The following is a 27,405-nucleotide window of genomic DNA, read 5'->3' as shown; positions in this document are numbered from 1 at the left end:
TGATTGTGTTTTCCTGTAGTTCTTTAAGGGATTTTTGTGTTTCCTCTTGAAGGACTTCTATCTGTTTACCTGTGTTCTCTTGTATTTCTTTGAGGGTACTATTTATGTCTTTCTTAAAGTCCTATATCATCATCATGAGAAGTGATTTTATATCTGAATCTTGCTTTTCCAGTGTAATGGTGTGTCTAGAACTTGCTATAATGGGAGAATTGGGTTCTGACGATGCCAAGTGACCTTGGTTTGTGTTGTTTATTTTCTTATGCTTGCCCCCCGCGACCCCCCCCCCTCATCTGGTTATCTCTAGTGTTACCTGCCCTTGCTAAATCTGATTGGAGCCTGTCCTTCCTGTGATCCTGGTTGTGTCAGAACTCCTCAGAGTCAAGCTGTGTCTGTGATCCTGTGATTCTGTGATCCTGGGCTTGTTAGAGACAAAGCCCCACTCCCAGGTGGGGCTTTGTCTGTGTGTTGTGGGACTGGCTGTGGAGCTTGCGCCCAAGGTCTGCTCAGGGCACCAGCCCAGACAGACAGGAAGAAACCCAAGTAACTGGGCTGGCGGGTTTCCTGTGTGCCACTGGTCCCAGTTACTCCCAGTGTTGGGACAGATGTTGGTTCTTCCTCACCTCTGATCCTGGGCTTGTTAGAGCACCTGTAAGTGGAGCTTCCTCTGGGTGTTGCGGGACTAGCTGCAGAGCTTTCGCCCAAGGTCTGCTCAGGACACCAGCCCAGACAGACCAGTGTTTGCAATTTTCAAACATGTCAAATTTGGAAACAGCCTGAGCTGGGATGAGGTTACTCTCTCCATGGTTATGATTCTGGAAAGTCTCTCCTTCTCCTGTTCCTTTAACATTGTTTTAAAAATAATCTTGCCGGGAGTGGTGGCACACACCTTTAATCCCAAGCACTTGGGAGGCAGAAGCAGGCGGATCTCTGAGTTGGAGGCCAGCCAGGTCTACAGAGTAAATTCCAGGACAGCCAGGACTACACAGAGAAACCCTATTTCAGAAAAACAAAACAAAACAAAACAAAACAAAATAAATAATCTTGCTCTCTTTATTTCTGAGGCATATGCCCAGTCGTGCTTACCAATGGTTGTCTATGAGGCTGAGCACCACTGGTACCTTCTCTACCAATATGGCTTCTAGGTATCTAGACCCCACAAACAAATAAACCTTATCCGACAGCTTAAAGTCATCGATGCAGTAGAAACACAGTGAAAATTAATCAGAGGGCAATGGCTGAAAGTCACAAATAACCCAAAGCCAAATTTGGCCAGCTTTTGGCAGAGCCTGATAATAGTCATCCCGCCTCCTCCCAGTCCTTACTTCTGATGGCTGAGCTTGGAAATGACCTTCATTTAGAGAGCAGAAGGTGGGGGGTTGTCTGTTTATTTTGTTTTGCTTTGCTTTGCTTTGTTTTGCTTTCATAGTCTCAGAGAGCTGAATGGGTGCAGGTAGATTGTCCTTCCAGGCCCAGAGAAAAATGATGGGGCATTTTAAAGTTTGGTTTTGGTATACTAAGAATTGGACCTGGGGCCTCACCCCTCCCCTCCCAGTTTCTGTCAACTGCTGAGCCACCCATAGCCCTCTATCCTCTGTCACACCACACAAGAAAGCTCACTTACAACTCCAAGAGAGCTACAAGCAAGGGCTAAAAACTTCAGCCACTCGATCTCCTCTGTGAAGCGACCCACGTTCATCACACTGTTAAACAGGTCCGTGGGGAGATTCAGCACCTTCCACATCTGGGCCAGCTCATCTGCATGGATGATCAGTCTGCCACCAACCTTCAGGACAGGGAACACAAAAAACGCACGTGAGAACCACAAACAAAGATTCTCTGAGTTCTCCCAGCACGAGGAGGGGAATGGGGAACTAGAGAGGTCAGAGAATCTCATTTGACATTTGTCTTTGTGATGCTGTGATATAGTTTGATATTTTTAAACTCCAGATGTCAGAATTATGGTAAAGAGATCCATGCATGGTCCGTTTCATTTTTTATGATGCCTTTATGGTCTTTAGTTTTGTTCTGAGTTTTAGTTGTCCCTGTGAGGCAGATGGGACATCAGAGGCTAGCCTGAGACATCTCTCCTAGACTACACATAGTTCTCTGTATTGAATCTCATGTGTGTCCCTCCTGTCTCTGCATGAGTGACATGTGGCACCCTATGGCTGACCTTAGGGTTTAGGATGGGTATCTAACATTCTTTGGTCCCAGGACCTTGAGAGCTTTTCTGAGTTCACTCTACAGAAACCTTGGCAGTTAAAGAGTGAAGGAGAGTGATGGATTCCCCTCAGTTAAGGATGCAGTGAGGGTGTGGGTACCCCATTAAGGTTCCAACACATTGCCAGGGCCTCTGAACCCAAGGTCGAGTGTGTTCTGGGTCACCCAAGTCTCCCCTATCCTCTATCCTAATGTGGGGCAACATGCCACTCAAGTGTAACCCCAAAACTGGCCAAAGCACAGACTTTTCTCAAGCCAGTTCATCTTTTCCCATTCACGGGCAAACTCCTATGATAACGCGTGGAAGGTTTTCCCTGAAGGGTGTGTTGTTTTCACATTAGCCTGCGGTTGACCTCTCATAGTCTGGATCCATTAGCATGATGTCGACACCCTTTAGGACAGGCACTATACATTACACTGAGTCCCTGAATATCCTTTGAGATCTGGGGGTTGGGGAGACCTGTGGTGACCCCAGGACAGCCCAATGAGTCAGTCTCTTCCAAAATGATTCCTGTTTCTCTGAAAGAAAACACACTTTGTGGCCAGGACTTAATAAGCTTTGGGGGCAGTGCTAATGGCCAGCTGCCTGGTGGGCACACAGATGGCCCTGATATAACCTGCAGTTTCTGCACCATCTCTAGAGCTCCTTACCCGAGAATGCAGGACCTTCAGCAGCTCAGGCGTGAGCTCAGCCCAATTGGACAAAGGGACTTGCTCAGACCTCTCTCTCACTGGAGGAATCTCTCCACGGGACATGGCCCCGAAATACCTACAAAAGAAGAGATGGGGGATAGAGGAGGGTCCCAGGCTCCAGTGGCCTCTGGATACTTATGAATTTACTTTCCTTTTTTTTTTTTTTTTTTTTTTGATAAGTAGATAAAAGACAGTATGTTGCTGTGTTTGGTTTGTTTGCAATGGGAAAAATCTGATTGTGTTATTTCCACTTTAAGGAATGAAGAATGCTTAGGGTATTAGAAAAGCTTTATTTTTATCTAAGTATAATAACAACCAATAAAAGCTTGGCATGTAATTATTGTGGCATATTCAATTGCATCCCCACTCCTGTCCCTTTTTAGTGTCTTATTTTCATAGACAGACAGAGAGATCCTAGGATAGGTATAGGATATCTATTCAAGTGAGTCTGGTAGGTGTGAAGACCATGATTATGTGAAGATAAGAGCAGATAGAATGTTCCTGGGGGGAGTGAGAAAGGGTTTCTGGCTTGAGGTAGTGAGGTCTGCGTGGGATTTCAGTAAGGGGAAGGAAGGCTGGCAAGACCCTGGGGAGGCACAGAAGGAGAGGCACAGGAGGAGAGGCATGCCAAGGAAGGGGCGGCATAAGTCGATATGGTGCTGTAGTGGCTATTCCTGGTTGTCAACTTGACTGTATCTGAAATGAACTACAATCCAGAATTAGAAGGCTCACCTGGCCCTAATTTGGAGGCTGAGAGATACAAGTTTCCGACCTGAATCTTGGCATGGAGATCTTGAGGTATAGTGGCTATGAATCCCAGAGGATTAAGATAGAAATATCTATGAGTCCAAGATCATCTGGGATTAAAGGTGTGGTGGCATAGTGACTATGAATCCTAGAAGATTAAGACTGGAAGATCTACAAGCTCAAGCAGGGTCATCTGGGGTTAAAGGTGTGGTGACATACACATTTAACCTGGGCCACACCTTTTGCTGGAGACATTGGAAGAAGGAAAGCTCACTCTGCTTCAACTGCTTGCCTTGTGGGACTGAGCAACTGCTGGATCCTTGGACTTCCATTCACAGCTGCTGCCAACCATTGTTGGGAGTTGATTGTTGGGAGTTGGACTACAAACTGTAAGTCATCAATAAATTTCTTTACTACATAGAGACTACCATAAGTTCTGTGACTCTAGAGAACCCTGACTAATACAGGTGCCTATGAAGGAGTCCTGTTCTTTCTTCCCTCAGAATTTTCAGTTATATATGTCTGCTGTGTGCTACTGCCTTGTGAGATGGACTCTGGAGGTGATGTGAAAGACAGTTCAAGCCTTATGTCAAGCCATTGCCACAGGGAGTGGGCATGAGCAAGCCGATGCCGGGGTGTGTCCACCTGAAGCCTTATTATTCCTGAATCACATACTTCTGCCCCTTCATCACCAGGTTGTATAAAACCAGGGGTTGTGAAAAGAACTTCCAAGTCTCTGAAGGAAGAAATCGAAGAAGATCTCCGAAGATGGAAAGATCTCCCTCCCATGCTCATAGACTGGCAGGATTAATATAGTAAAAATGGCCATCTTGCTAAAAGCAATCTACAGATTCAATGCAATCCCCATCAAAATTCCAACTCAATTCCTGAACAGAGCACCAATAGCTTCTGCTCTAAGATCAGGAATTGACAAATGGGGCCTCATAAAATTGCAAAGCTTCTGTAAGGCAAAAGACACTGTCAACAAGACAAAACGGCAACCAATAGATTGGGAAAAGATCTTTACCAATCCTACATCCAATAGAGGGCTAATATCCAATATATACAAAGAACTCAAGAAGTTAAACTCCAGAAAACCAAATAACCCTATTAAAAATGGGGTACAGAGCTAAACAAAGAATTTTCAACTGAAGAATACTGAATGGCTGAGAAGCACCTAAAGAAATGTTCAACATTGTTAGTCATCAGGGAAATGCAAATCAAAACAACCCTGAGATTCCACCTCACACCTGTCAGAATGGCTAGGATAAAAAACTCAGGTGACAGCAGATGCTGGAGAGGTTGTGGAGAAAGAGGAACACTTCTCCATTGCTGGTGGGATTGCAAGCTGGTACAACCACTCTGGAAATCAGTTTGGCAGTTCTTTTGGAAATTGGACATAGTACTACCAGAGGACCCACCCAGCTATACCACTCCTGGGCATATACCCAGAAGATGTTCCAACATGCAATAAGGATACATGCTCCACTATGTTCATAGCAGCCTTATTTATAATAGCCAGAAGCTGGAAAGAATCCAGATGTCCTTCAACAGAAGAATGGATACAGAAAATGTGGTACATTTATACAATGGACTATACTCAGCAATTAAAAACAATGAATTTATGAAATTCTTAGGCAAATGGATGGATCTGGTAGATATCATCCTGAATGAGGTAACCCAATCACAAAAGAACACACATGGTATGCACTCACCGATAAGTGGATATATTAGCCCAGAAGATCAGAATACCCAAGATACAATCCACAGACCACATGAAAATCAAGAAGAAGGAAGACCAAAGTGTGGATACTTCGATCCTTCTTAGAAGGGGGGAACAAAATAGCCATGGAAGGAGTTACAGAGACGAAGTGTGGAGCAGAGACTGAAGGAATGACAATCCAGAGACTGCCCCACCTGGGGATCTATCCCATATACAATCACCAAACCCAGACACTATTGTGGACACCAACAAGTGCTTGGTGACAGGAGCCTGATATAGCTGTCTCCTGAGAGGCTCTGCCAGTGCCTGACAAATATAGGAGTGGATGCTCACAGCCATCCATTGGACTGAGCACAGAGTCCCCAATGAAGGAGCTAGAGAAAGGAGTTGAAGGGGTTTACAGCCCCATAGGAGGAACAACAATATGAACTAACTAGTACCCTCAGAGCTCCCAGGGGCTAAACCACCAACCAAAAAGTACACATAGTGGGGACTCATGACTCCATCTGCATATGTAGCAGAGGATGGCCTAGTCAGTCATCAATGGGAGGAGAGGCCCTTGGTCCTGTGAAGGCTCTATAACCCAGTGTAAGGGAATGCCAGGGCCAGGAGGTGGGAGAGGGTGGGTTGGTGGGCAGGGGGAGGGGGAAGGGAATAGGGATTTTTTTGGAGGGGAAACCTAGAAAGGGGAGAACATTCAAAATGTAAACAAAGAAAATACTTAATAAAATAAATATTAAAATTAAGAAAAAACAAAAAATGAAAAACAAAAACAAAAGCCCAGGGGTTGTTCTATAGAAATCCATTTTCGGATTAGTCTACACGACAAGGCTAACTAGTGCCCATTTCTGAGACCCAAAGCAAACAGAACTAAAGAGACAGGAATCAGAACCCACAGCTTCCTGTCTGTTAGCTGGAGGTCCTCAGTAGGACTGGCTGTAGAAATAGAAGACTTCGACGCTTTTGAGCCTGTACATGAGTGATCTCTGTAGACCGGTGTTTGGGTGGAAGTGGGATGTAGCCTGACCTTAATCAGATGGAGTGGGGAAGGGATTTAAATGTCAGGGACAGCGATATTATGGCAATCCCATTCTACAGAAGTGCCTGGGTGGATCTATGGCACTATCCAAACAGCTTTGGAGTTGTGAGTGTGGTTGGTTAGAGAATAAAGCCACAGCCATGGACTTAGTTTTCTGAATTGTTGCATTCTATTTGCAAGTGACTGATTCCATGCTTACAGTTTCACAGATTCTGGCTGTCACACAAGCTTGCCCCAGGACAAATCAGTATGGGCCACGCTGATGCTGGGGAGCTGACTGCTTCCTCCATGGGACACAGGGGAGGACATTCTTGCATGCTATGAACTAAATACCTATTTTATCTTGGAGATACTGGATGGCGTACCATCTGTTAAAACACTACAGGATTGTAAGCCACAGAAAACAGTCCGCTAAGTGCTTTTGATGTCTAAACTGGATAGAGAATGTTGTAAGTCATGCTCTTTCTCACTGCAGTTTAAGTACAAACTGATCTTGCACGGATGTCTAAAAAATTTATAGCACATCATACAACACGGAGCAAGCAGGTTACAACGGTGGAAAGTTTTCCTCCATAAATGTCAGGGACAATATCGAGAAATGTCACTTCCCTTACGATAATGCAGCAGCACAAGAACATTAAAATGCGGTTGTAAGCAATCATATGGCATAAAACAAAATCTGTCTGACTCTGTCAGAAGAAATTAGCCTTCTGACGTTAAAGTCCAATCTTAGAGGTAACACATACAATTCAAGATAGAAAATGACACAGGTTTCACGACTAAGCAAAGCAACTCCGTTTAGACCGCGTAAAGACACCACTGGTTGCTTTCTGTCCATTCTAAAAAGCTTCCTTCTGGTTCAGCCTTGGTGTCTCCACCACTTGCTGGAGGTTCTTTCCTCAGCCCCTCCCCTCTCCAGTCTGAAGTATCTTCTCCCAGAGATGCCGCTAAGGAAGTAATCATCCAGCAAGAGAAACATCTAGAAAAAGGCCCCAGTAAGGTCTTTTCTAAGCTTCTGACCCCCTGCACCCAGCCAGGCTGTTCACTCTCCAGTAGGCATGTGTGTCTAAGAAGCAATTTCATAGTTGAGAGGCTTTCTATGGAAAGTCGCTGTGGTGAAGTCAGCCCTGTTGTGCAAGCTTGCCCACTGAGCAGCCTCTAGGGGCCCTTCAAGGAGCCAGTGTGCTCCAAGCATAAGGTAGAGTGACTCGACCTCACTCAGCTCTGCAGCCTTTTCCAGAAAGCCATGTGACCTCGGACATCTTCATGCAGAGGGGAAAGATCAGTTTTAAAAAAAAAAAATCAATAAAAAAAAATAATTTTCTCCCCAAAGACAGGGTGTAACGTGTCTTTAGTCTTGCCCAAGTATGTGTTTCCACAGCCATGAAGGAAGGTGTTTCATTAATCAGAGGAAACCAGCTTGGAGAGATCCCACCTCCTCCTCCTCCTCTCCCTTCAGGCTCGTGCACCACTCCACTAGGTGTACTGCTGCCATCTAGCGGTGAGAAGGAAAACAAGCTGCAGGTGTAAACCGGGGAAAGGCGAGTGGAGCTGCCAGCCAGGTTCCTAAACCCTTTCCAACCAGAAAAGGAGATGGGATGCAGGGATGGGTTGTGTGGGCATGTGCTAGCTGACATGGTAAGCTAACTGATTCTATTTGCCCCAGGTAGCCTACTGTCCTCATGTTACTACTCAGTCTGGCTAGTTTAGGCATCTCCTCCTCTCCTCTGTGTGGATACATTTGTGTGTGGAGTTTAAAGACTTAACTACTACTAACCTGTCTGCACTGCCTGACCGCGGGCTTGATGACCTCCTTAGTTTCCCACAAACTCTCTTTCCTAATCCCTGCCCTCTGAGAGAAACTACTTACTCGGCTGCCCACTGGATGAGATCGGGAGGCTGGGTCCGAATGGCAGCTTTGGTAAACTGCTTCAGCAGTTCCGGCAGCTCCGGTGGGATGCATACTTGCTTGTCTGTCTGAGGCATTGATCGCTTGACCTACAAGCAGGACCAAACAGAACCCAAGAATATTATTTGAGTCATAAGCAATTGTAAAAAAAAAAAAATGCAGTTTGGAATAAGAGATCTCCCAGACCCTACATTAACACTCGTTTTGGAGGGTCTGCTAGTCTAGAAGACTTTCTACTGGCTTAAACTCATGTCTGAGCAGTGGGTTTCTCTGTCCCCACAATACAAGTGACACAGAATGCAGAATAGAGAACATGAAGAATCTGAGCTGACCCGGAGGCTAATGTGGTCGGAAAGAACTCAAATGTTGGATATGAATGGCAGCTCAAGGAGGGGAGAGACCAGGGCTTGGCCCATCAAAAGCAAAAGACTGAACTAAAAGACCCCTTTTCCCTTTCTGGCCTGCACTCGAAATCCCACAAAAGACGCTAAGTTTGGTGTGGGTGCATAGGCTAACATCTTTTGTGTGAGAATGCAGCTGGAAACAGCCTGTGAGTAGGGATGCGCACTGAGAGCTGTCTCCATAGATTTCTTATGGGGGTGGGGTGGGGTGAGGAGAGAAACAGCCCTAAGAGCATGAAGTCACAGGCAAGCTCTAAGTTTAGATCTATGCCAACAATGCCTAGTTGGGAAACCCTGAGAAGAAAGGACTGTGGTCTTAGGACGGTGGCATTCCACTACTCTTTAGTTGTTTGTATTTATTTATGTATTTATGTATTTATGTATTTATTTGGAAGCAGGGGATCATGTTTAATTTTAGACTTCATAAAAAGTCAACTATATCTCCATTTTACTGACCTCTTCCACTAGTTAATATAAAAGGTGATTATAAAAGTCATAAAAGTAACTACTATATATGTAAAAAGAAATGGAGTTTACAAAAATAGCTCCCCCCCCAAAGCTTTATCAATCCAAAATAATCCAAACTAAGAAAATGGGAAGAATCCGTGCTTACCTCTAACCACAGTAAGAGGCCTTAAAGGTGTCAGTTATGCACAGAAATTAACAGACCAGTTTTTAAACTCTAGGGACAGTCCATCTAGAAAGGCCTCAAAGACAGGAAAGATGGGGGATGAAAAAAAAAAAACCACCAACCATGCAATAGCTGATTTAGATGCTACCACTGACAAGAGAGACTTCGAGGCAAGTCACTTTAGGGAAAGATTTCCTTTATTGGGATAAATGCTTTGGCTCCTGCCGTTCTCCCTGAGCACGGAGACACATCACCATGGGAGCATCTTATGGTACCCAAAGGAAAACAGGGCATTGTTTGGGATCCCCTAAACATTGTAATAATGAGGGGGTGATAGATATTTAGAGTTGGAAGTACACCACTATGGGGGAGTCACATGGTGCCTATGGGAAACCAGGATATTTCTTTTGCTCCCCTAAATGTTGTAGCAATGACTAGGGGTGATGAATAGCAATCTAGAGTTGGGAAGGATGTCATCAGGAAGATACAAGAGGGCTCTTGAGACCACCAGCAACTTTCCAGGTTTAAGCCAGATGATAGCTGCATAGATATCTCACTGTCTTTATAGCTATATTTATATTACACATCTTATTTCTTTTATGACTAAGCAATGTTTTCCATAGCTACTGTTGCAAGCTCTGTTTTGTTTTGAGACAGGGTCTCAGGTAGCTCAGGCCAGCCCTGACTCATTTGCCCTGAGAGTGACTTGAAGCCCCCAGTCTTCCTGTTTCCACCTCCAGCTGCTGGGCTAACAGGTATTAGCCATCAAGTGCAGCATTGTGATTTTTTTTTTTTTGATGACTTTTCAACCTGTTTTATTTGGTAAACGACAGTGCCTTAGACTGCTTATCTTATTTGTGTGTATCTTAATTTACTCTGGTAAAATGTGTAGCATCTGATTTGCCGTGTTAATCCTTTCCAGCATAGAGTTCCATGGCACTACAAACGTCTACACTGCTGTGTAGGCAGCAGCGCCACCCATCTCCAGAGCTCATGCTCACCAAATGGAAACTCTGTGATTGAACAAAAGGCCCATGCTTTCTTTCCCTTTGCCACTGACAAACATGACTCCACCTTTCGATCCTGTGAATTTGAGAAACTTTAGGTTCCCTATACTCATGAGTCATACACATTTGTCCTTCCAGATTGGACTTAGTTCATTTAGTATAATTTCTTTCAGCTTCATGAGTGTGGTAGCACGTGCCAGAATCTCCATCCTTTTTAGGCTTGTGTGACACTCCATACATATGTATCCCTGTTTAGTTACTTGGATTATGCATTCTTCTGTCAATGGGTGCTTAGAAAAGGCTGTTGGCATCTTTTGGGGGATTTTAATAGTGCTGCTATGAACATGTGTACATACTATCTAATTGTTCTTGCTTTCAGTTTTTGGGCATGTAACCAGAGGTAGGCTAGCTGGGTCACATGGTAAGTTCAACCATTTTCTGAGGCGCCAAGAAGCTGGTCACACTATTTTACCATCTTTACTTATTTTGATAGGATCCTCCACTGTCATTTTTCCCTATTCCTTTGAGGCAGGGCCTCTTTCTAAAATTGGGGCTTACATTTTTCTTGGCGAGGCTGAAAGCCAGTATGCCCCAATGATTCTTCTGCCTCCACCAGCTCAGAGCTGAGATGCATATAGGACATCTCCTTGTTGGGATCCAAGGCCACTAAACATCTGCAGTATATCCCCTGTTCCTCTGATCTTTCCTTGGTACTCAGACTTTCTTAAAAATTGTCCTTCTCTCTTATTTTCTATTGTTTTCTTAAAAGTAGTCAATTGTATCCTTGAGTGTCTTGTGCCAACTATCATGCTAGATATAAATACATTTTCACTTTTAATTCTTAAAATAGCCCAGAGGTAGATATCATTTTATATATGATGAAACTAAGAAAGGGAATGGATTTTTGCAATGATCTAAGTGATGGTTGATATCGTCTAGATCCTAGACAGGGTCTAGAATCAGCTTGAAGGCTCGTACATCTGTGAGAAATCATCTAGATTAGGTGGGTGGATGTACAAGGGCCAGCCCTAACGGTAAGCAGCACCATCCTGACCTGGAGGCCCACAGCTATATAAAGAAAACAGCCAGCTGAGCACCAGCACCCATCTCTCTGCTTCCTGACTGAAGACACCATGTGACCAGCAGCCACATACTCCTGCAGCTGTGTCTCCCCTGCCATGATGTACAACAGTAAGCCAACATCCACCCTTGATTCCTTAAGTGGCTTTGGCCAGGAGTTTTATCACAGCACTGAGGAAAGTGACAGAGACAAGGCTTGAACACATGTGGAAATAGCTTGTTAAATAAACCAAATAAGCCAGTCCTTTGCTTGCTGGGTCCCTACTGCTGAGACCCTTTTGTTAGTGTTCCTATTTTCTCTAGCACTGTTCCTCGTCTCCTTCTGTAACTCATCCTTCCCCATAAACAAGGATTAGCAATCTTCCCCCAGTATCTCTAGCATGTGAGCTTATCCTTTTCTGGGATCTTTTGGATTCTCATTAAGGGCTCTCCTCCCAAATTCTCTCTCTCTCCTCTCTCTCTCTCTCTCTCTCTCTCTCTCTCTCTCTCTCTCTCTCTCTCTCTCTCTCTCTCTCTCTCTGTGTGTGTGTGTGCACGTGTGCATGTGTCTGTAGTAGGCGTGGAAACCAGGGTCTCATGCATGCTACAAAGCACTCCACTTTAGAGCCATCATCACTCAGCCCACAAAACTTATCTGAACACAGTACTACCCATCTTTTGGGTCTGTGGCCTCAAAGCACTGGGTTTGCCCTGCATTCTCTCTATACTATTGAGTTTCACTGAATTCCATTGACAGTTCTTCAGGTCATTCTCTGGTCCATCCTACCCAGGACAGTCACAATCATAATCTTGACTGCTTTTCATAGACCAGAAAGCCCTGCTCACAAAACATATTTGAGAGCTAGACTGTCAAGGTTTTCCATGAAATTTTATACATTTTTATTTTATGTACGTTGGTGATTTGACTGCATGTGTATCTGTGTGAGGGTGCTGCCCTGGGGGTGCTGAGAATTGAACATAGGTCATCAGAAAGAGCAGTCAGTGCTCTTAACCATTGAGTCATCTCTCCAGTTCCCAATTTCTACATATTTTTTTTAAAGATTTATTTACTATATGTAAGTACATTGTAGCTGTCTTCAAACACACCAGAAGCGGGCATCTGATCTCATTACAGATGGTTGTGAGCCACCATGTGGTTGCTGGGATTTGAACTCAGGACCTCTGGAAGAGCAGACAATGCTTTTAACTACTGAGCCATCTCTCCAGCCCCCCAAATTGTACATATTTTAAACTACATATTTCCTGCCAGTACTGTTAGCACCATTCACTGCAGCCACTTTCTAAGGAACTACATTTACAATGTATAATACCTTCGTTTCTCCTTTTTCCCCTGGGAGGTTACTGCCCCTTGAACTGTCTCCCTTTCTCCTATTCAAACCCACACAACCTGCTCATCTTGAGACCCTACTGAGCTTTCTGAGAAAGCCTGGGTAGCAGCAAATATTGTTGGCAGTGCACATTTTGCATTAAATCCTGTTCTGTCTCTTTTACTCACCAAAGTAGAGCTCCTTATAGGGAGTGTGGGAGATTGCTAACAGGTGTACAGCAAGCAAGTGACACTTGTAAACAGTTTATAGTGACACAAACTTTACAACCACTTACAAGTGTACAGTAGTTGAAATTCCATTTGGATGCTGTTTGGCACAGTCAGTAAAGTTCCAGGTTTTCAGTACTTCTTGTTTGTTCATGCTTAAAGTTTTATGTGTGACACCTGCTGCCAGGTGTGCATAGAGGCTTTCCCTGGTGTATGTGACAGTAAAACCACCCCTGTAAATCTGATTTTCGCTTTAACTGTGATATATTTATTATCACAGTGTCAAACTTCATGCATAAGTGTTTCAAAGTCTTTTTAACCTGCTCTTAAATTTTCACATTACTTCTTTGCCATGAAGTATATGCTTCTATAAACTATCACTATCTGTCTCTAAGAAATTTTTTTTTGTGCTGGGGATCAGACACAGGGTCTTGCATAGGGCAAGCCAAGGCTCTACCCCCGAGCTTCAGGCCCAATCCTTGGGTTTGGAGACAAGACCTCCCTGAATAGTTTAGGTTGGTCATGGACTCAAGATCCTTCTGTTTCTGCTTCTCAAGTGCCAAGATTACAGAACCACCATAACTGCCTATTCTGGCTTTTGATGTCAATCTCAAATCAGATATTTGATATATTTTTAATGACTCATTTATTTTTGTTTATAGAAATTACAAATCATGTTTGTTTCTAAAACAAAAAAAGGAAAAAATAATACAATCAATTCAATAAAATCTATGACTTAACATCTTTAAAAACTTCCAAGTATCTTAATTATATGGTTCTTGAAATACTTATATTAAAATATTACCATTTAAATCATTTTATTTAACATTTTCTAAATGTCCCCTTTACTAAGTGCTCAATTTTTCAAAAACTTTGACTTGACTTTTTTTGAACATTGGTTTGCTGCAGCCCAAAGCCTACAGTCTCCTTGAATGCCTTACATACACTTTTTCCTGCTGTAAAGAATAATCTTGGACTTGGCAATAAGATCAGCAGTAGAGCACTTGCCTAGCAGATGTGAGACTCTGGATCTTCAGCATATATATATATATATATATATATATATATATATATATATATACACATACATACACACACACATATATATAATTTTATTAATTAGCTCAGCACTTTTTAAAGACCCACAAGCCATTCAGTAATTGAAACATAATTCACTTAGGAATCTATGGAGAGAATTGTTTTAAATTTACATTCTTTCCCCTGTTCAGTTTTTGCAAGCCTAACGTCTGGGAAAATGGGAAATAAATAAAACTGTGCCAGGTAAGTTATGCCAAGCCTTAATAGAAACTTTCAAGTGGTACAATGTCTCTTGTGAATGAAATGTATTTATTTATGGGGTGGGAAACATGTGCTACAGTGCACCTGTAGAGGTCAGAGGCCAACTGAGGAGTCAGTTCCCTTCTCTCATGTAGGTCCCAAGGACAGAACTCAGAGCCTCAGGCTTAGCAGGAAGCCTCTTTACTGACTGAGCCATCTTACCAGTTCCCAAAGGATCAAGATTCTGTTTTTCAAAATTACCTTGTGTGTGTATTTTTTTTTTACATTTTTTATTGTTTGAGAACTTCATAATGTATTTTGATCAATTCTACTCCCATTCCTTTCTCTCCAATTCCTTCCCACCCCCACTTTTCCCTCCCAACTGCTTTTGTTAATGGTCTATGTCTATCAGCATTTTAGAAATAAAACTGAAAAATTTAAATATATTTAAAACAAATAAATCTCTCAGGTGTTAATGTAAATAGCATATTTTTTATGAAAACATCAGCAGATAGAGTGGCATTGTTCAGTCTATCCCAAGTATCTCGGGTGTCCAGCTTACTAAAGCCTTAAGTCTTCATGTCCTGTAGGTATTCTGTCACTGTGCACTTTCAGAGTGAAGGGGGGATATGATGACTACACACATACCTCCCTTCCAGAGTCAGGGCCTCTCTGAAGTCTCCTAAACCACCCAAGGAAGAGCATTGATCTAGAAAACTGTAAAAGCATTTGTGACAATTGGACAATGGAGGTTTAGGTCATCCAGAGGTCAAATAGTGAAGAAATGGTCACATGATGAGGAAATAAAGCCAAGATGTCTCCCACATCAGAGTTTCTCATTGTAGTAACCTGTCTGAGGAATGAGCCATTTAGTCCCATAAGGACCCAAAAGGAATGGGGGCAAGGGCAGCTCTGGACCAGCCCTGTTAGGAGACATGGCACTCTCCACGTATACTGACTTACTAGGTTTCTGTGCAGCGTGATGAACCTGTAGATTGTGTTTGTTTAATGCACTAGTTAAAAGTGCCTGGAGAGGCAAGTTTGGAGAACTTCAACTAATCTGCCAAGAAGTACCAAGCAAATCATAGCAAGACAATAATGATGTTCTGGATGTCATCCAGACAGTGTCTGGGCAGACCGAGCCATGTGACAGAAGTTAGGACTTTTCTCATGCTGCTCCTTGTTCTCTGAACCCCCAAAAGTATGTATGCCTGAGATTGCTCCCGTAGGCACCCTGTTCTGCTCAGTCACCTGTGGCTGCGAATCCCACTTTAAAAGGATGTTAATAATGCATTCCAGGCCACCCTGGTTCCATCTTCACATATATGACTGCTATGTGATGGAGCAGTTCTTTGCTCTGTTCCTAACAAACTACCCACCCAAAGGACTTTGCTGGCTTCATCCTCTTTTCTGGAGATAACAAAAACAAACAAACAAACAAACAAACAAAAAACCAACCAACAAACAAAAAACAAAAACAACCCCCATTGTTTGCTTGTTTTTACATGTCATTGTTTTACATGGCAGTGTGCTGACATTCAAAAGGGAGCAGGGTTTGTAAAGAAATCTTTCCCAAGTCAAGCCCCATTTTCTGCTTTAAAATGTGCCTCATTGTCTTATGATGCTATGTGATAAAAGAGACTTATTGGTAGCTGTTGCAATCAATTCCTGGTAAAAGATGAGCTTTTATATAGTGTAAAACTAACATTTGTTACAAAGTAATCTGGAAAAATGCTGGTTGTTAGAGGAAAAATTAGCTAATTTTTATGACTTAACTAAAATATTGATCAGACTCCTGGAAGAAATTAGGAGACAAATTGATAGTGCAGACAAACTTCTTTTGATTGCAAAGAAATAGTTTCCAGATAATCACACTGACCTAAGGACACCTTAATTACTGTCTAAATAAAGTGGGAGGGTCGAGGAACAAATGCAAAAAATCCAAGTGATCCAGGGCAGGCACTGGGGGAGGAGAGGGATGGGGACTCTCCTAAAGAGATGCAGTTGTGCCTTAGTCTAAATGGACTAAAGTAGTTTGATGAGGTCAGCAGGGCAATGAGATCTTTTAATGTTTCTGATCATCTGTTAGATTTAGGAGAACACCAAAACAAAGAGATTTTGAGCTGGTCATGTGATTCTCAGGTCATGCAAGCTTAGTGAGCCAGGATAGAAGGACCCACATGGTACAAGCTTAGCTACCATAGTAAGTGTGATATACTGACCCTTACTCACTCTAGTGCTTTGGCTTGTGTCAAATTAGGCTCCTCATAATTGACAACCACATTCAACCCAGGGTGTTCTTGAAGCCTCACTCCATGTTTCTTTCATAAAACAATGTAAGTTTTACAATAACATCCACTACACCCCCCCCCTTTATATCACACCAACTACATAGCTGACCTACTAAGAACTTCTGCTTAGTATGTGTTCCCCAGGAGCAATAACTGGGTGTCTTAGTTCACCCCTAGCTTGCTTCCCACCTATGGACTCTCCTCACTCACAGAAGACATAGTCGCTTCCTACTAGAGAGACTTCGGGCGGTGTGTTAGAGTGAACTTAAGCAATCTCTTCTGCGCTCTCCATGTCCCCAGGTCTCCTAGTCCCTCTGCCAACACCAGGCTAAGTCCCTATCCTGCTACAAGACTCAAAGGACAACACTATGACATTTATCCCTTTGCGATCTCTGGAAAACGCCATCCGAGTCACCTCCCTTGCACATCTCCCATTAAGTAAGCCACAAATCTGCGTTCCTTTTAAAAACTCTTTTTGTGATCTCTCTGTATCTGGAATAATCTAACTTTCTTCCCTGCCAGACTTTACAGGCTGTCCCGGAGACTGACCACTGCCCCTCCCTCTGCAGAGTGTCTTCTCAACTTCTTCTAGGAATGCTTTCATCCCGGACAGCCTTGACACTAATTTCACAGATAGAAGTGACCTTTTCCCTCGTTTCTGAATCTAATGGTTCTTCTGGTGACATATTTTTCTCCCATGATTCTGTATTGTGTTTTTAAAAAATTGGTCGCTCCCTCAAGAACTGCTTCGTTCCATCAGAAATGGCTCTGCCAGCTTGTTTGCCCTAAGTCCACGTAGCTTCCAAATAACTAGTTTCTGCTGTTTCCTTGTCTCTTCCATCACTTTGGAGATACGTTTTCTGAGGTTTTACTCCCTCCCATCTGTATCTCTTCTTTAGATTGTTTGCATGGATATTCTAAGTGTACTTGGAAAGGAAGGGGAATCTGTAGTAGCTGAGGGTCATGGGGTATATACACCCAGAGGGCTAGTTACCTAGCTCAAACCTTTGACATTGCATTTAACTCTTCTGTTTGCTCCATTACGAACAACAAGAAAACATGTAGGATCTCCATCTGAACTAGGCAGTGTGGAACGTGCTTGTGGTTCCAACACTTGGGAGATAAAAGGCAGCAAGGCTGCAAGATTGGACTGTGCAGCGAGATTGCACCTTAAGAAAAAAAAGGGGAGGAAAAATGTGTGGGGAAGTGTCTATATAATTTTTTTGTCTGTTCTTTTAGTTCTGATCATTGTTACTGGTTTAATTTTCATGTTGTTATAGAGCATACACACACATATACATATATTATAAGCATATATAAAATACTTAGATTTTAAAATGTTTCTATTTGAATGAACTCATCATTATAAAATTCTTCATAATACATAGTTTTAATGCTTATATTTAAGGTCAACTTGGTTTGTCAGCTTTATTTTGTTGTTTCACAAGCCATGTATTAAAAAACATCCTTTAAAAGTATATAAACTGTTTTAAAAATACTGAAAGTTTTTCAATTATATCAATTACTTTTAAAAAAGATTTATTAATTTTATGAATGTGAGTACAGTGTTGCTCTCATCAGATACACTAAAGGAGAGCATGGCATTTCATACAGATGGTTGTGAGCTACCATGTGGCTGCTGGGAATTGAACTCAGTGTGACATCTGGAAGAACAGTCAGTGCTCTTAACCTCTGAGCCATCTCTCCAGCCCTTGATGGCTCTAAATGCATTTATTACTATACTTTCTAATATATTGGTTTTTCTTTTATATTTACATTGCCTGATTTTTGGTTTTGAATTTGAACAAATATTTTTAGTATTTTAGTTTTTTCTTATTCAATTTTGAGATATGCATTATTTTTTTCCCTTTCAGGCTACCCTAAAGATTACAATATGTATCCCTAATTTATTAAGTCTACCATTACTTTTACTTCTTGGATAGTGAAAGCGTTTATAATAATCTAACTCAATATTCTTTTCCTATCCTTATACTATTGTTATCATTTATTTTATTTCTAATATGATTTTCATCACTGTTGACAGATGACATTATCACTTTTGAGGCCACCAATATTAAGCTATTTTCCTCACCTAATATTCCCCTGTCTGTGGTCTCCTTTCCTGCTGGCCAGTATTACTTCCTGGGATCATTTTCTTTCAACCTAAGTGACTCTCCCGAAAAGATGGCTCAGCAGTCTAGAGTTCATTACTGCTCTTGATGAGGATCCTAGTTTGGTTCACAGCACACACATTGGGCAGCTCACAACTGCCTATACATCTGGCTCCAGGGCAGCTGATGCCCACACTTCCTGCCTTCAGAGGCTCTCATGTGCATGCACACATGCACACACTCGTGTACACACACACACACACACACACACACACACACACACACACACATGCACATACTAATTTAAATAATTTTTCAATTGTGTTTTCATTTGAGATTTGAACCCCTAGAATTGACCATATTGTAGCTGGGAGATGACATTTTTCTAACTGTAACCTGAACTCTACACTGATAATTCCCAAATAATCATAAATTCTCCATCCATCAGTTACCTATGGATTAGGTTACTCTCTTACCTCATAAAACAATCCCAAACAGACTTCTCTTATCTCTTCAATTGCCCTGCTGTGATATATCATGGCCATTTTAGGTTCATCTTTTTTTGTGGTGTCCATTTCTATCCAGTGTATTTAACTTTTCAAAATTGGGAGAATAAAAACAAGCATCTTTTCAAACAGCAACAGAGAGGCATAAAGGTGATAAATGGGCACTCAGGTAACAGGTTGTGCTGTGCACAGTCAAGACTTAGGTCTAGTTCATTGCTATCCACACAGTACTATTCTATCTCTCCTTGAAGAAAGTAAGTAAATGCCAAGGATTTTTCTCTAGGGCAGACCCAAACGTAAATAAATACTATGTTTCTATGTTTTTCTGTTCTCACAAATAGCTAAGACATATTGGCTAATCTCATTTGCATCCTGGAAGTTCATTCTTAGCACCTTAGAGGAGAACAAAGGTCGTTTGTCAGAGCAGGTCCTAATTTTTTAAAGTACATTCTAGACAGTTGCTCCACATGAAGGGAGACTCAGAGTAGGGCAGTGCACATTCTTCAGTTCTCTTAGATGAACTCACAAGAACCAAACGGTACTAAGTTCTAATAGTAAGAATTTTCTAATCCAGGAAACTAAAGCTTAGTTTGCCATATCCTCTTCCTCCTCCTCCTCTTCCTCTTCCTCCTCCTCCTCTTCCTCCTCCTCCTCCTCCTCCTCCTCCTCCTCTTCCTCCTCCTCTTCTCCTCCTCCTCCTCCTCCTCCTCCTTCTCCTCCTCCTCTTCCTTCTTCCTTCTTCTTTTTCATCCTCCTCCTCCACCTTCTTTTTCTTTTTGATTTTTGAGATTTTTCTCCCCAGAAACTTTTTTTGTTTTTTTTCGAGACAGGGTTTCTCTGTGTAGCCCTGGCTGTCCTGGAACTCACTCTGTAGACCAGGCTGGCCTTGAACTCAAGAGATTCACCTCCCTCTGCCTCCTGAGTGCTGGGATTAAAGGTGTGCACCACCACTCCCTGGCTCAGATCAACTTTCTAAACCACCTAAATCACTCTAAAAAGCCTTCAGTGGGCCTTTAGTACTTTTCTAATCAAAGTGATTCTCCACGTGACTTTCAAGATCTCTACAAATTGAATCCTGGTGTGGTGGAACTATGTCTGTAATCCCATCACTGGGGAGACAGGAGGGGATCGCCCAGGAGTTTGAGGACAGCTGGACCTACACTGTGAGGCCTTGCCTAAAAATAAAATGTTTTTAAACTCTCCACAATTTATCCTATTTATATTGCTTTGTTTATTTCTCCAACTTTATGTTATTGAAGCCTGACATTTTATACTGGGCCAAGTTCATCATCAGGCCGATGCAGTATTTGGATGCCAACAGAAATATTGCCAAGAACAGGCTCACTTGACTTCATCTTTTTTTGGGGTGGGGGCGGGTGGGCTCAGGTTGCCAGACTTGCTAGTTACCACCTGCTAGAGCTCAGTCATTTAACAACTGCACAGATACCTCAACCTATCTAAGCTTAGTCACACCTCTATTTCAAAAGATTCCTCTATGTCCCATCATGGCCCCCATGGCCAGTGGTGTGTCCATAGACTGTCACGTGCTTCTTAAAGTTGTCTAATGTAGTCCCCTGATTTGGGGCTCTGATGTCTGTATTTGGGGTCACCTTTGCCTTATCTTTTCTGAGAATATGATGGGAGTATTCTTTGTCCTTTAAGTGAACTATAAAGACACTTCGCACTAACCCCGTTCCAGCTCACCCGTTCTCCCCACTTCTGTTATACCTGTGGCAATCGTGATTCAGAGACTTAAAGTATCAGAGCCAAGGCTCTCAGAGGAATGCATAATAGTTTTTAATACAAGACCAGGGCTAAGTTTCTCTCCTGTTTCCATTCTCCATATTTATAACATTGTACTGTTCTCTTCTCACATAACACACACAGCTCCTGCCCTTCCTAGCAAGGTGCAGCTTAACATCCCAATGGCAGATGCTGTAATGAAGAAGCACTCTTGGCTGCTAGAACAGGATCTTAGGCCTGGGCATCGCTTTAATTATCAGATCCTGGGAAATCTATCAGCCCAACCAAACTTTGTGTGTTTTCTTGGAATTAGACTAAGCACTGGAATACAGAAAAAAAAAAAATAAGTCAGACACATTGAATTTAAGAACTAGTGTAGGGAATTGAGAGGAAGATCTGTGATTAAAATAGGGTATGGAAAATGTCAAGGAGCCCATTCTAGACAGAACAAAGGAGTGGGAGTCGCTTGGAAGATAATTTCCAAAGACTGGTGATGATATTTCAACTGAGATGCAGGGAAGCCTAGAATGCTTACTGCTGTGTTCCCATCCACCAGAACAGTCCCAAGTAGCGGGCACCTATTCATTGAACATGTTTGCTGTGAGAAGGAAGAGGGATTTCACCCTGCCAGGAAGACAAATATTATTGGGGTTTTAGAAACAAGTGAATTCAGTAACTGTAATCATGGGGCTAAGGTGGATGAAAGGGAACGGTGGGGTCTGTCTAAGGCTGGATCTGTTGCTCCAGATCTGAATATAAGAGTTCCTCTAAAGGCTTTGTACCTTAATGGTAGTAGTGAGCCAGGAGATAATTTATGTCCACACTTCAGATTCTGCTTTTGGCTTGATACACTAACCATCAAATCATTGCTCCTCAACTCCAAAGCCACCCTCCTCTGCCTCAGGAGAAAAAAATGGAAGTAGGTCTTTCAGTATTTTCCCCTGCACCTATGTATATTGATAAGCTGCCTCATATTAAACTTTGTGTGTACATAGCACTGGAGAGGGTCATGGGAGGAGGCAGCTATTTTTCTTGATGGTTCAGATGTGGTCTCCTTGCTGAATTCCAGAAACCTTAAGTGTCCCCAGCTCAGGACCCCTGTAGCACAGCGTCTTCTGCATCTGGTCCCCTGCTCTGTGTCATCTCTCGAGTGCCTTCCTGCTACAGTGAATGTCTGTGGTACCCACAGCTGGCCATTTTGTTTGTTCTATGGTTTGGTAGCTATCAAAGACTGTGTGTTAAAGACTTGGTCCCCGGGGGGATGCTACCGAGAGGGACTGAACTTTAAAGAGGTACAGCCCAGTGGAGGTATTCTTCAGTTATCGGGAGCATGCCCCCAACAGATCTTGGGATCTTAGATTCTTCCTTTTCTCTTTGCTTCCTGGCTCAGGGGATGTTCTGCCACAATTTTCCATTTTTTTTTTTTTTTTTTTTTTACAATGTGTTCCTATTGCCAGAAGACCAGTTTAATGGGGCCACTTGATCTCAGAACCACCAAAACAAGTCTTTTCTCTCTATAATTTAATTACCTCAGGCACTTTGTTATAATGATGGAAAGCTAACAAACACACCTGGCACCTTCTTGGGACTCTCTGGAGCTGAATAGTGCTACTGAGTCACCTGCTAGTAAGTAGGCTCTCTGGTATCCCAAAGAGTCAGTTCTGTCTGGTTGGCATCCCTGTCCTCCAGTGAACTGTGTCCACAACCCTCTACAACAAGCTCTGGGATCGGTCGTTTCCTGAAGTGGTCCGGCTCAAGGCTGCTCTTTGTATTTGTGATCCCTGCATACTCCATTTATTCTTAAAGAAAAATTTCATGTGGAACCTTCTTTGTTAAAATTACGGGTGCTATTTCTGTTTGTTGGGCACGGAAACACATTGGCCAATAGCTTCAGGAGTGAACTAAATAGAGCAGAGTGGGGCTTCAGTCAGGGAAGCCTGCAGAGGAAAGCCTGGTAGTTTTTTGGGCACAACTTGAGAGCTTCATGGCTCAAGGAAGTAGGGAGAGACTGTGAAACAGATGTTTAGGAAATTGGATATACAGAATTTGGGAGGAGGTAGGGGTAGAGAGTAAGGGTAGAATAACTTGGTTTCCAAAGCCTGGAAATTAAGGTGGGTAACAGCTTTACCTTTGTAGAAATGTCCAACACAGCAGGAGGAAGCTCAGGCCAGATTCCCCTGCCACTTACTGTCTCGTACTTACTCATACAGGAGTTCCATACACTCTTGAATCACAAAGCTTTGGAATCTTAGATTCTTTGGCATCCAGATGCAACTTCTCAGCCTTTGAGCAGTATGACCTAGCCTACTCACATTCAGTTTTTTAAAGTGGGTGGGGGGGAATCCACCCCATCTGACTGTTGTACTATCGCAGTATCCTATAAAGTGTTTTTCCATTCTTAAAGCTCTTGGTTTGGACAGGCTCTCTTCCATTATACATCCCAGGGCCCACCCCCAGTCCTTACGATGCAATAAATGCCTGCCTAAATCAAACCTTCAAGCTTTCCAGCAGAGAATAGCGAGCCGACTCATACTTGCTAAGGGCTAAAGAATATAGGTTTATGAAGTATCTCCTATGGGCTCATTTTTGGAATTTCATTTGGTTTTATTGGTGTGGTCTAAGGGTTCAGTCATAGAAGTGAAAAGGCTCCACACACCAGAATCTCAGAGTTGTTTCTATGAACAGCTCTTGGAACTCAGGACCAAGCCCCTGTACATCCTTGCTCTGATTTGAAATAGAAAGTGGTAGGGTTTGGGACCTGCAGTTATGCTGGCTTGGAATGGGCTTCCTACTTTACATAGACTAATTCTCTCCTCTTAGCTCAGCTTAATTCTCCCCTGACCTCCAAGCCAGATCCACTACACCCTTTCAATGACACTTTGTTCAAAGTTGACATGATTATTTCAATTCTTTGACTAAATATGTTTCTTCTCTGTCTATTCTAAACCCCAGGTTAGTCTTGGTTAGTATTTTGCTCATGATAGAATTCCAGTGCTAGCCTAATGCCTGGAACTCAGAGTTTAGTAGATACTGGTAAAAATGAACTAGCAGTCCAGTTTATAATGTGTCTGTCACATCCCTTAATCCCCACGATGGTACTTCCAAATGTGCTCTTATGCCCATTTTACAAATGGAAAAACAGAGGGGCTCACCAGATCCCATTGCTTCTAAGCCACAGTGCACAGTTTTAAAAGACAATAATGTAGTAATTCTGGGTAACACACACAATTTGGCCAGAAAGCAATACTCCCCCATTTAAAGATCTCTGTAGGCTCTTTCCAGGTTCTGTGGGCAAGAGATGGTTGGGAATCCAGGTGAGTCCCTTGAAGCCTTGGCATGACCAGGGCTGTTCACCACCCCCTTCCACTTCCCCTCTGGGGTACCTCAGTTTGCCCTCCAAAGGGGCTGTCTGGCTTCAGGCGACTCCTCGCGCCTGGTATCAGGCGGGAGGTGTGGGGAGAGTTCCAGCGCCTGGACCCTTGGTTGGGGGAGAGCAGGAGGAGCTGCTAGGGTGGGACCAAAACAGCAGCAAGCACCACCTGGGCCTTTGTTAGCTAGGTGCCTTGCCAGGGCAACTCTACTGCCTGCCCACCAGGGAGCAAGGACACTATGTGATGTCACAGACTCCCCAGCACCCAGAGTTTGAGGAAGGGAGGAAGCTAAAGGCCTGGGGACCGGTGGTGGTGGTGGAGAGCCCATCCAGCTTGGGTGGGCATTGGGGCCCTGGGCAGATATGGAGCCCTTAGGTTTAGAAAGACTAAAGAGCAGAAATAGCAGGTAAGGGGAAGCCCTAGGGGACACAGCAAACATGGTAGTGCTCTTTCGGCTTTTTCAGGCTCCGACTCAGTTCATCCTTGTGGCTATCTTACCGCCACATTCAGATAACACGACTTGAGCATTAAGCGTCTCACTCAAGATGAGGATTAGCTAGTGATAGATCCAGGCCAGATCCAGATTCCTCCCTTCTAACCTCCATCAGACTAAGAAGGAGATGGTGCTAGAGCATATAGGAGCAGAGCCCAGAATGCCTGGGGACACAGAGCAAGAAGGAATATCTGTGTATTCTCCCTGCAGAGTACAGTCATATGTGGTGGGTGCTTGTGCACATACAAAGGTAATGAAGGCTCAGAGGTCCTCTGAAGGGAGCTTTCACCTTTAGAGAATAAGTTTCAGGCTCAAAGCCGAAGGTGACCGGCATATGGTTAGAGCCCTGGCAGTAGGCCCAAACCCAGCTCCGGGTCTTTTGATTTCATAGTGCTTATTTTTTTTTTTTTAAGAGACAAGCAAACACTCACTGTGGTCTGCTACCTCCTTTGTCACTCCAGATCCATCTTTAAGGGTCTGGACACAACCATCCCATCTTCTAGCCCGTTTATACAGTAATGCACATTAGCCAGAATCAATGAGTCTCTTCACCCAGGGCCTTCAAAGGTTTCTGTAGCTGGGAGATGAAAGCCGATGTCTCTCCTTAAAGCAATTTCAAGCCTCAGTGAGCAAGCAGGGGTTCCGTTTCTGTATGCAGAGGGCTTCTCACAGCCCGCTGCCATCCGCTTGCAAAAGAACTGTCCTGCTGTTATTTGTCAAAATCCTGCAGGTGCTTGCATACCTGGATGATCTGGGGAGCCACTCACCCACAGGCAAGATCTAGCGATGAAAGAAATCAATCACTGGCTATCTCCTGCCTTCCCAAGGCCTGTTAGTTACTGGTATTGCCTTCCCCACCCCACCCCTACTCGCAGCATGGGCGGGACTGGGGAAGACCAGAGATTGGCAGGTGTGTCTTCCCCGGGAGGAAAAAGAAAGGAGATGGAGAAGTCTATTTGATGTCTCCAAATAGATGAAATCTATTTGGGCTCCGGCCACTGAGGTCTGTTGTGCATGTGCATATGTGAAGATGTATTGGTTTCTTTCTTGAGCGTGAAGAATACAGTGAATAATGATTTTCATGCAGTAGGGGCTTATCAGATAAAGCAGTAGCCATCTGGTGATGGGATATGATAAAAATTGAATTTTAATGTGCCAGGTGAGAGAGGAATATAAGTGAGGAATCTCAAAATGCTGTCCGAAGTGGTCTGATGTCTCTGCGGGAGGCGAGGTTGAGAGGCAGCTCTCTGTCAATCAATACAGAAAGAATCCAGCAAAGAGAAGGTACTAGGACCCAGTGAAGATAAAACTCAGGGAAGCCGCTTTACTCTAAGAGAGGCAGGTTCAGGAGAAGAAATGTGATTGCTGGGCCAGCCTTGGAGTGGGTGGTGGGCTCATGGATGCTCACAAGATTTCAGAATCCGTGTGGATTTTTAGATGTGTCACGTATTAAATCTTTTAAAGTAAACCGGTCATATAGGTCATACGAATCCCCTCTGCTCTCTCAGAGCCTCGAGGATGAACTGTACCTTTTTGTCACCGTTTTATTTTCCCTCTTCTGCTAGATTGTCCTTGATAGTCTACATGGTCTAACTTCTACCTACTCTATTTTCCCTCCATTCGCATCCTCATTTCTCTGCCCTTCTGTACCACAAAACTCTTCTGGGATGCTCTCCCAGCCTCTTTTGTGTTCCTTTGACTTAGGGTTTCAACATCACCCCTGCATCCAAACGGCACCTTCTGGGTCTCCTGACCGATGTCCCCCAGTCTCAAGTTAGATCTCTGGCAGAGCCCCTCCTTAAACTCCTCATTAGAGCCTTCAGCAGTCTTCTGAAGCCCACTACAGATCCTGATCCCCTTTCCTGACTTCACACGTCTGAACCTCAGTCCCACATCCTCTCTAAGCCAGCTCCTTCAGGCTTTTCCAGCCCAGCTGTGGCAGCTCTACCCCCCTCCCCCAACCCCCACCCCCTCCCCACCATCTAGTGGTTTAGGCTCAAGCTCATGGCTTTATCCCTGAATGCTACTCTCTCATAGCTCATATTCCAATCCATTTGCCAAAATCACCCCCAACCTGAGCACGCCATCTCCAGTACCTTTGTCTGAGGAAACTGTGCCTCATCTATACTACAGCGGTGGCTTCCTAGACCAAGTCCCTGCTTCTGTCCTTGCTTCTCTGTGGCTTTCAGCGCTGTCCTTTGAACACTGAAGACTGATGTCACCCCTGTCCCCAGACCCCTTAGTGTCTCCTACTTTACACAGAGTAAAAGTCAAAGTGATCCACAGAGCCTTTAGTCTCCCCACGCCCACTCTGTTCTCTCTTCTCAATTGCCCAAAACCAACCTGGCCTTGCTTCTCAGAAAGGTGAGGCTCCTTGGAAATACACTTGCATTTTCTCCGCCAGGAACTCCACCTCTTCAGATCTCCACATAGCTAGTTGCTCAGCTCCTCAACTTGCATCCGAAAGTTACCTCTGACTCTTCCGTTTAAAAGGGAACATAGCATTCCCTTCAAGTTCTCCCTCATTTTACTCACAACAAATGGTATGGTTTCAAAAATTCTCTTAATTAAATTTCTAGATCCTCCTACAGGAATATGTGGGACCTTTTGGCTTTGCTTTATTCATGT

General features: G+C 43.4%; 1 protein-coding gene across 2 annotated transcripts in view; it reads right to left on the bottom strand.

The window, feature by feature from the left end:
- Positions 1-24,473, bottom strand: part of Ropn1 (rhophilin associated tail protein 1) — a 35,051-nt gene extending 10,578 nt beyond the window's left edge. Inside the window, exons 1-4 of one of the 2 annotated variants that reach the window (XM_031363761.1) lie at positions 24,297-24,473; positions 8,293-8,420; positions 2,872-2,989; positions 1,622-1,783 (exon numbers count right to left, since the gene is read on the bottom strand). In XM_031363761.1, the coding sequence (XP_031219621.1) occupies positions 1,622-1,783; positions 2,872-2,989; positions 8,293-8,408 (396 nt within the window). In that variant the 5' untranslated portion in view covers positions 8,409-8,420; positions 24,297-24,473. Of the gene's footprint in view, positions 1-1,621; positions 1,784-2,871; positions 2,990-8,292; positions 8,421-23,041; positions 23,161-24,296 lie in introns of those variants that run through there. The other variant, XM_031363760.1, reaches the window with a different exon arrangement.
- Between the last annotated feature and the right edge of the window lie 2,932 nt (positions 24,474-27,405).

This window comes from Mastomys coucha, unplaced genomic scaffold (genome assembly GCF_008632895.1).
Source record: "Mastomys coucha isolate ucsf_1 unplaced genomic scaffold, UCSF_Mcou_1 pScaffold12, whole genome shotgun sequence".
Classification (NCBI taxonomy): Eukaryota; Metazoa; Chordata; class Mammalia; order Rodentia; family Muridae; genus Mastomys; species Mastomys coucha.
The sequence above is the reverse complement of the archived record's forward strand: the minus strand, read 5'-3'. Positions and strand labels throughout refer to the sequence as shown.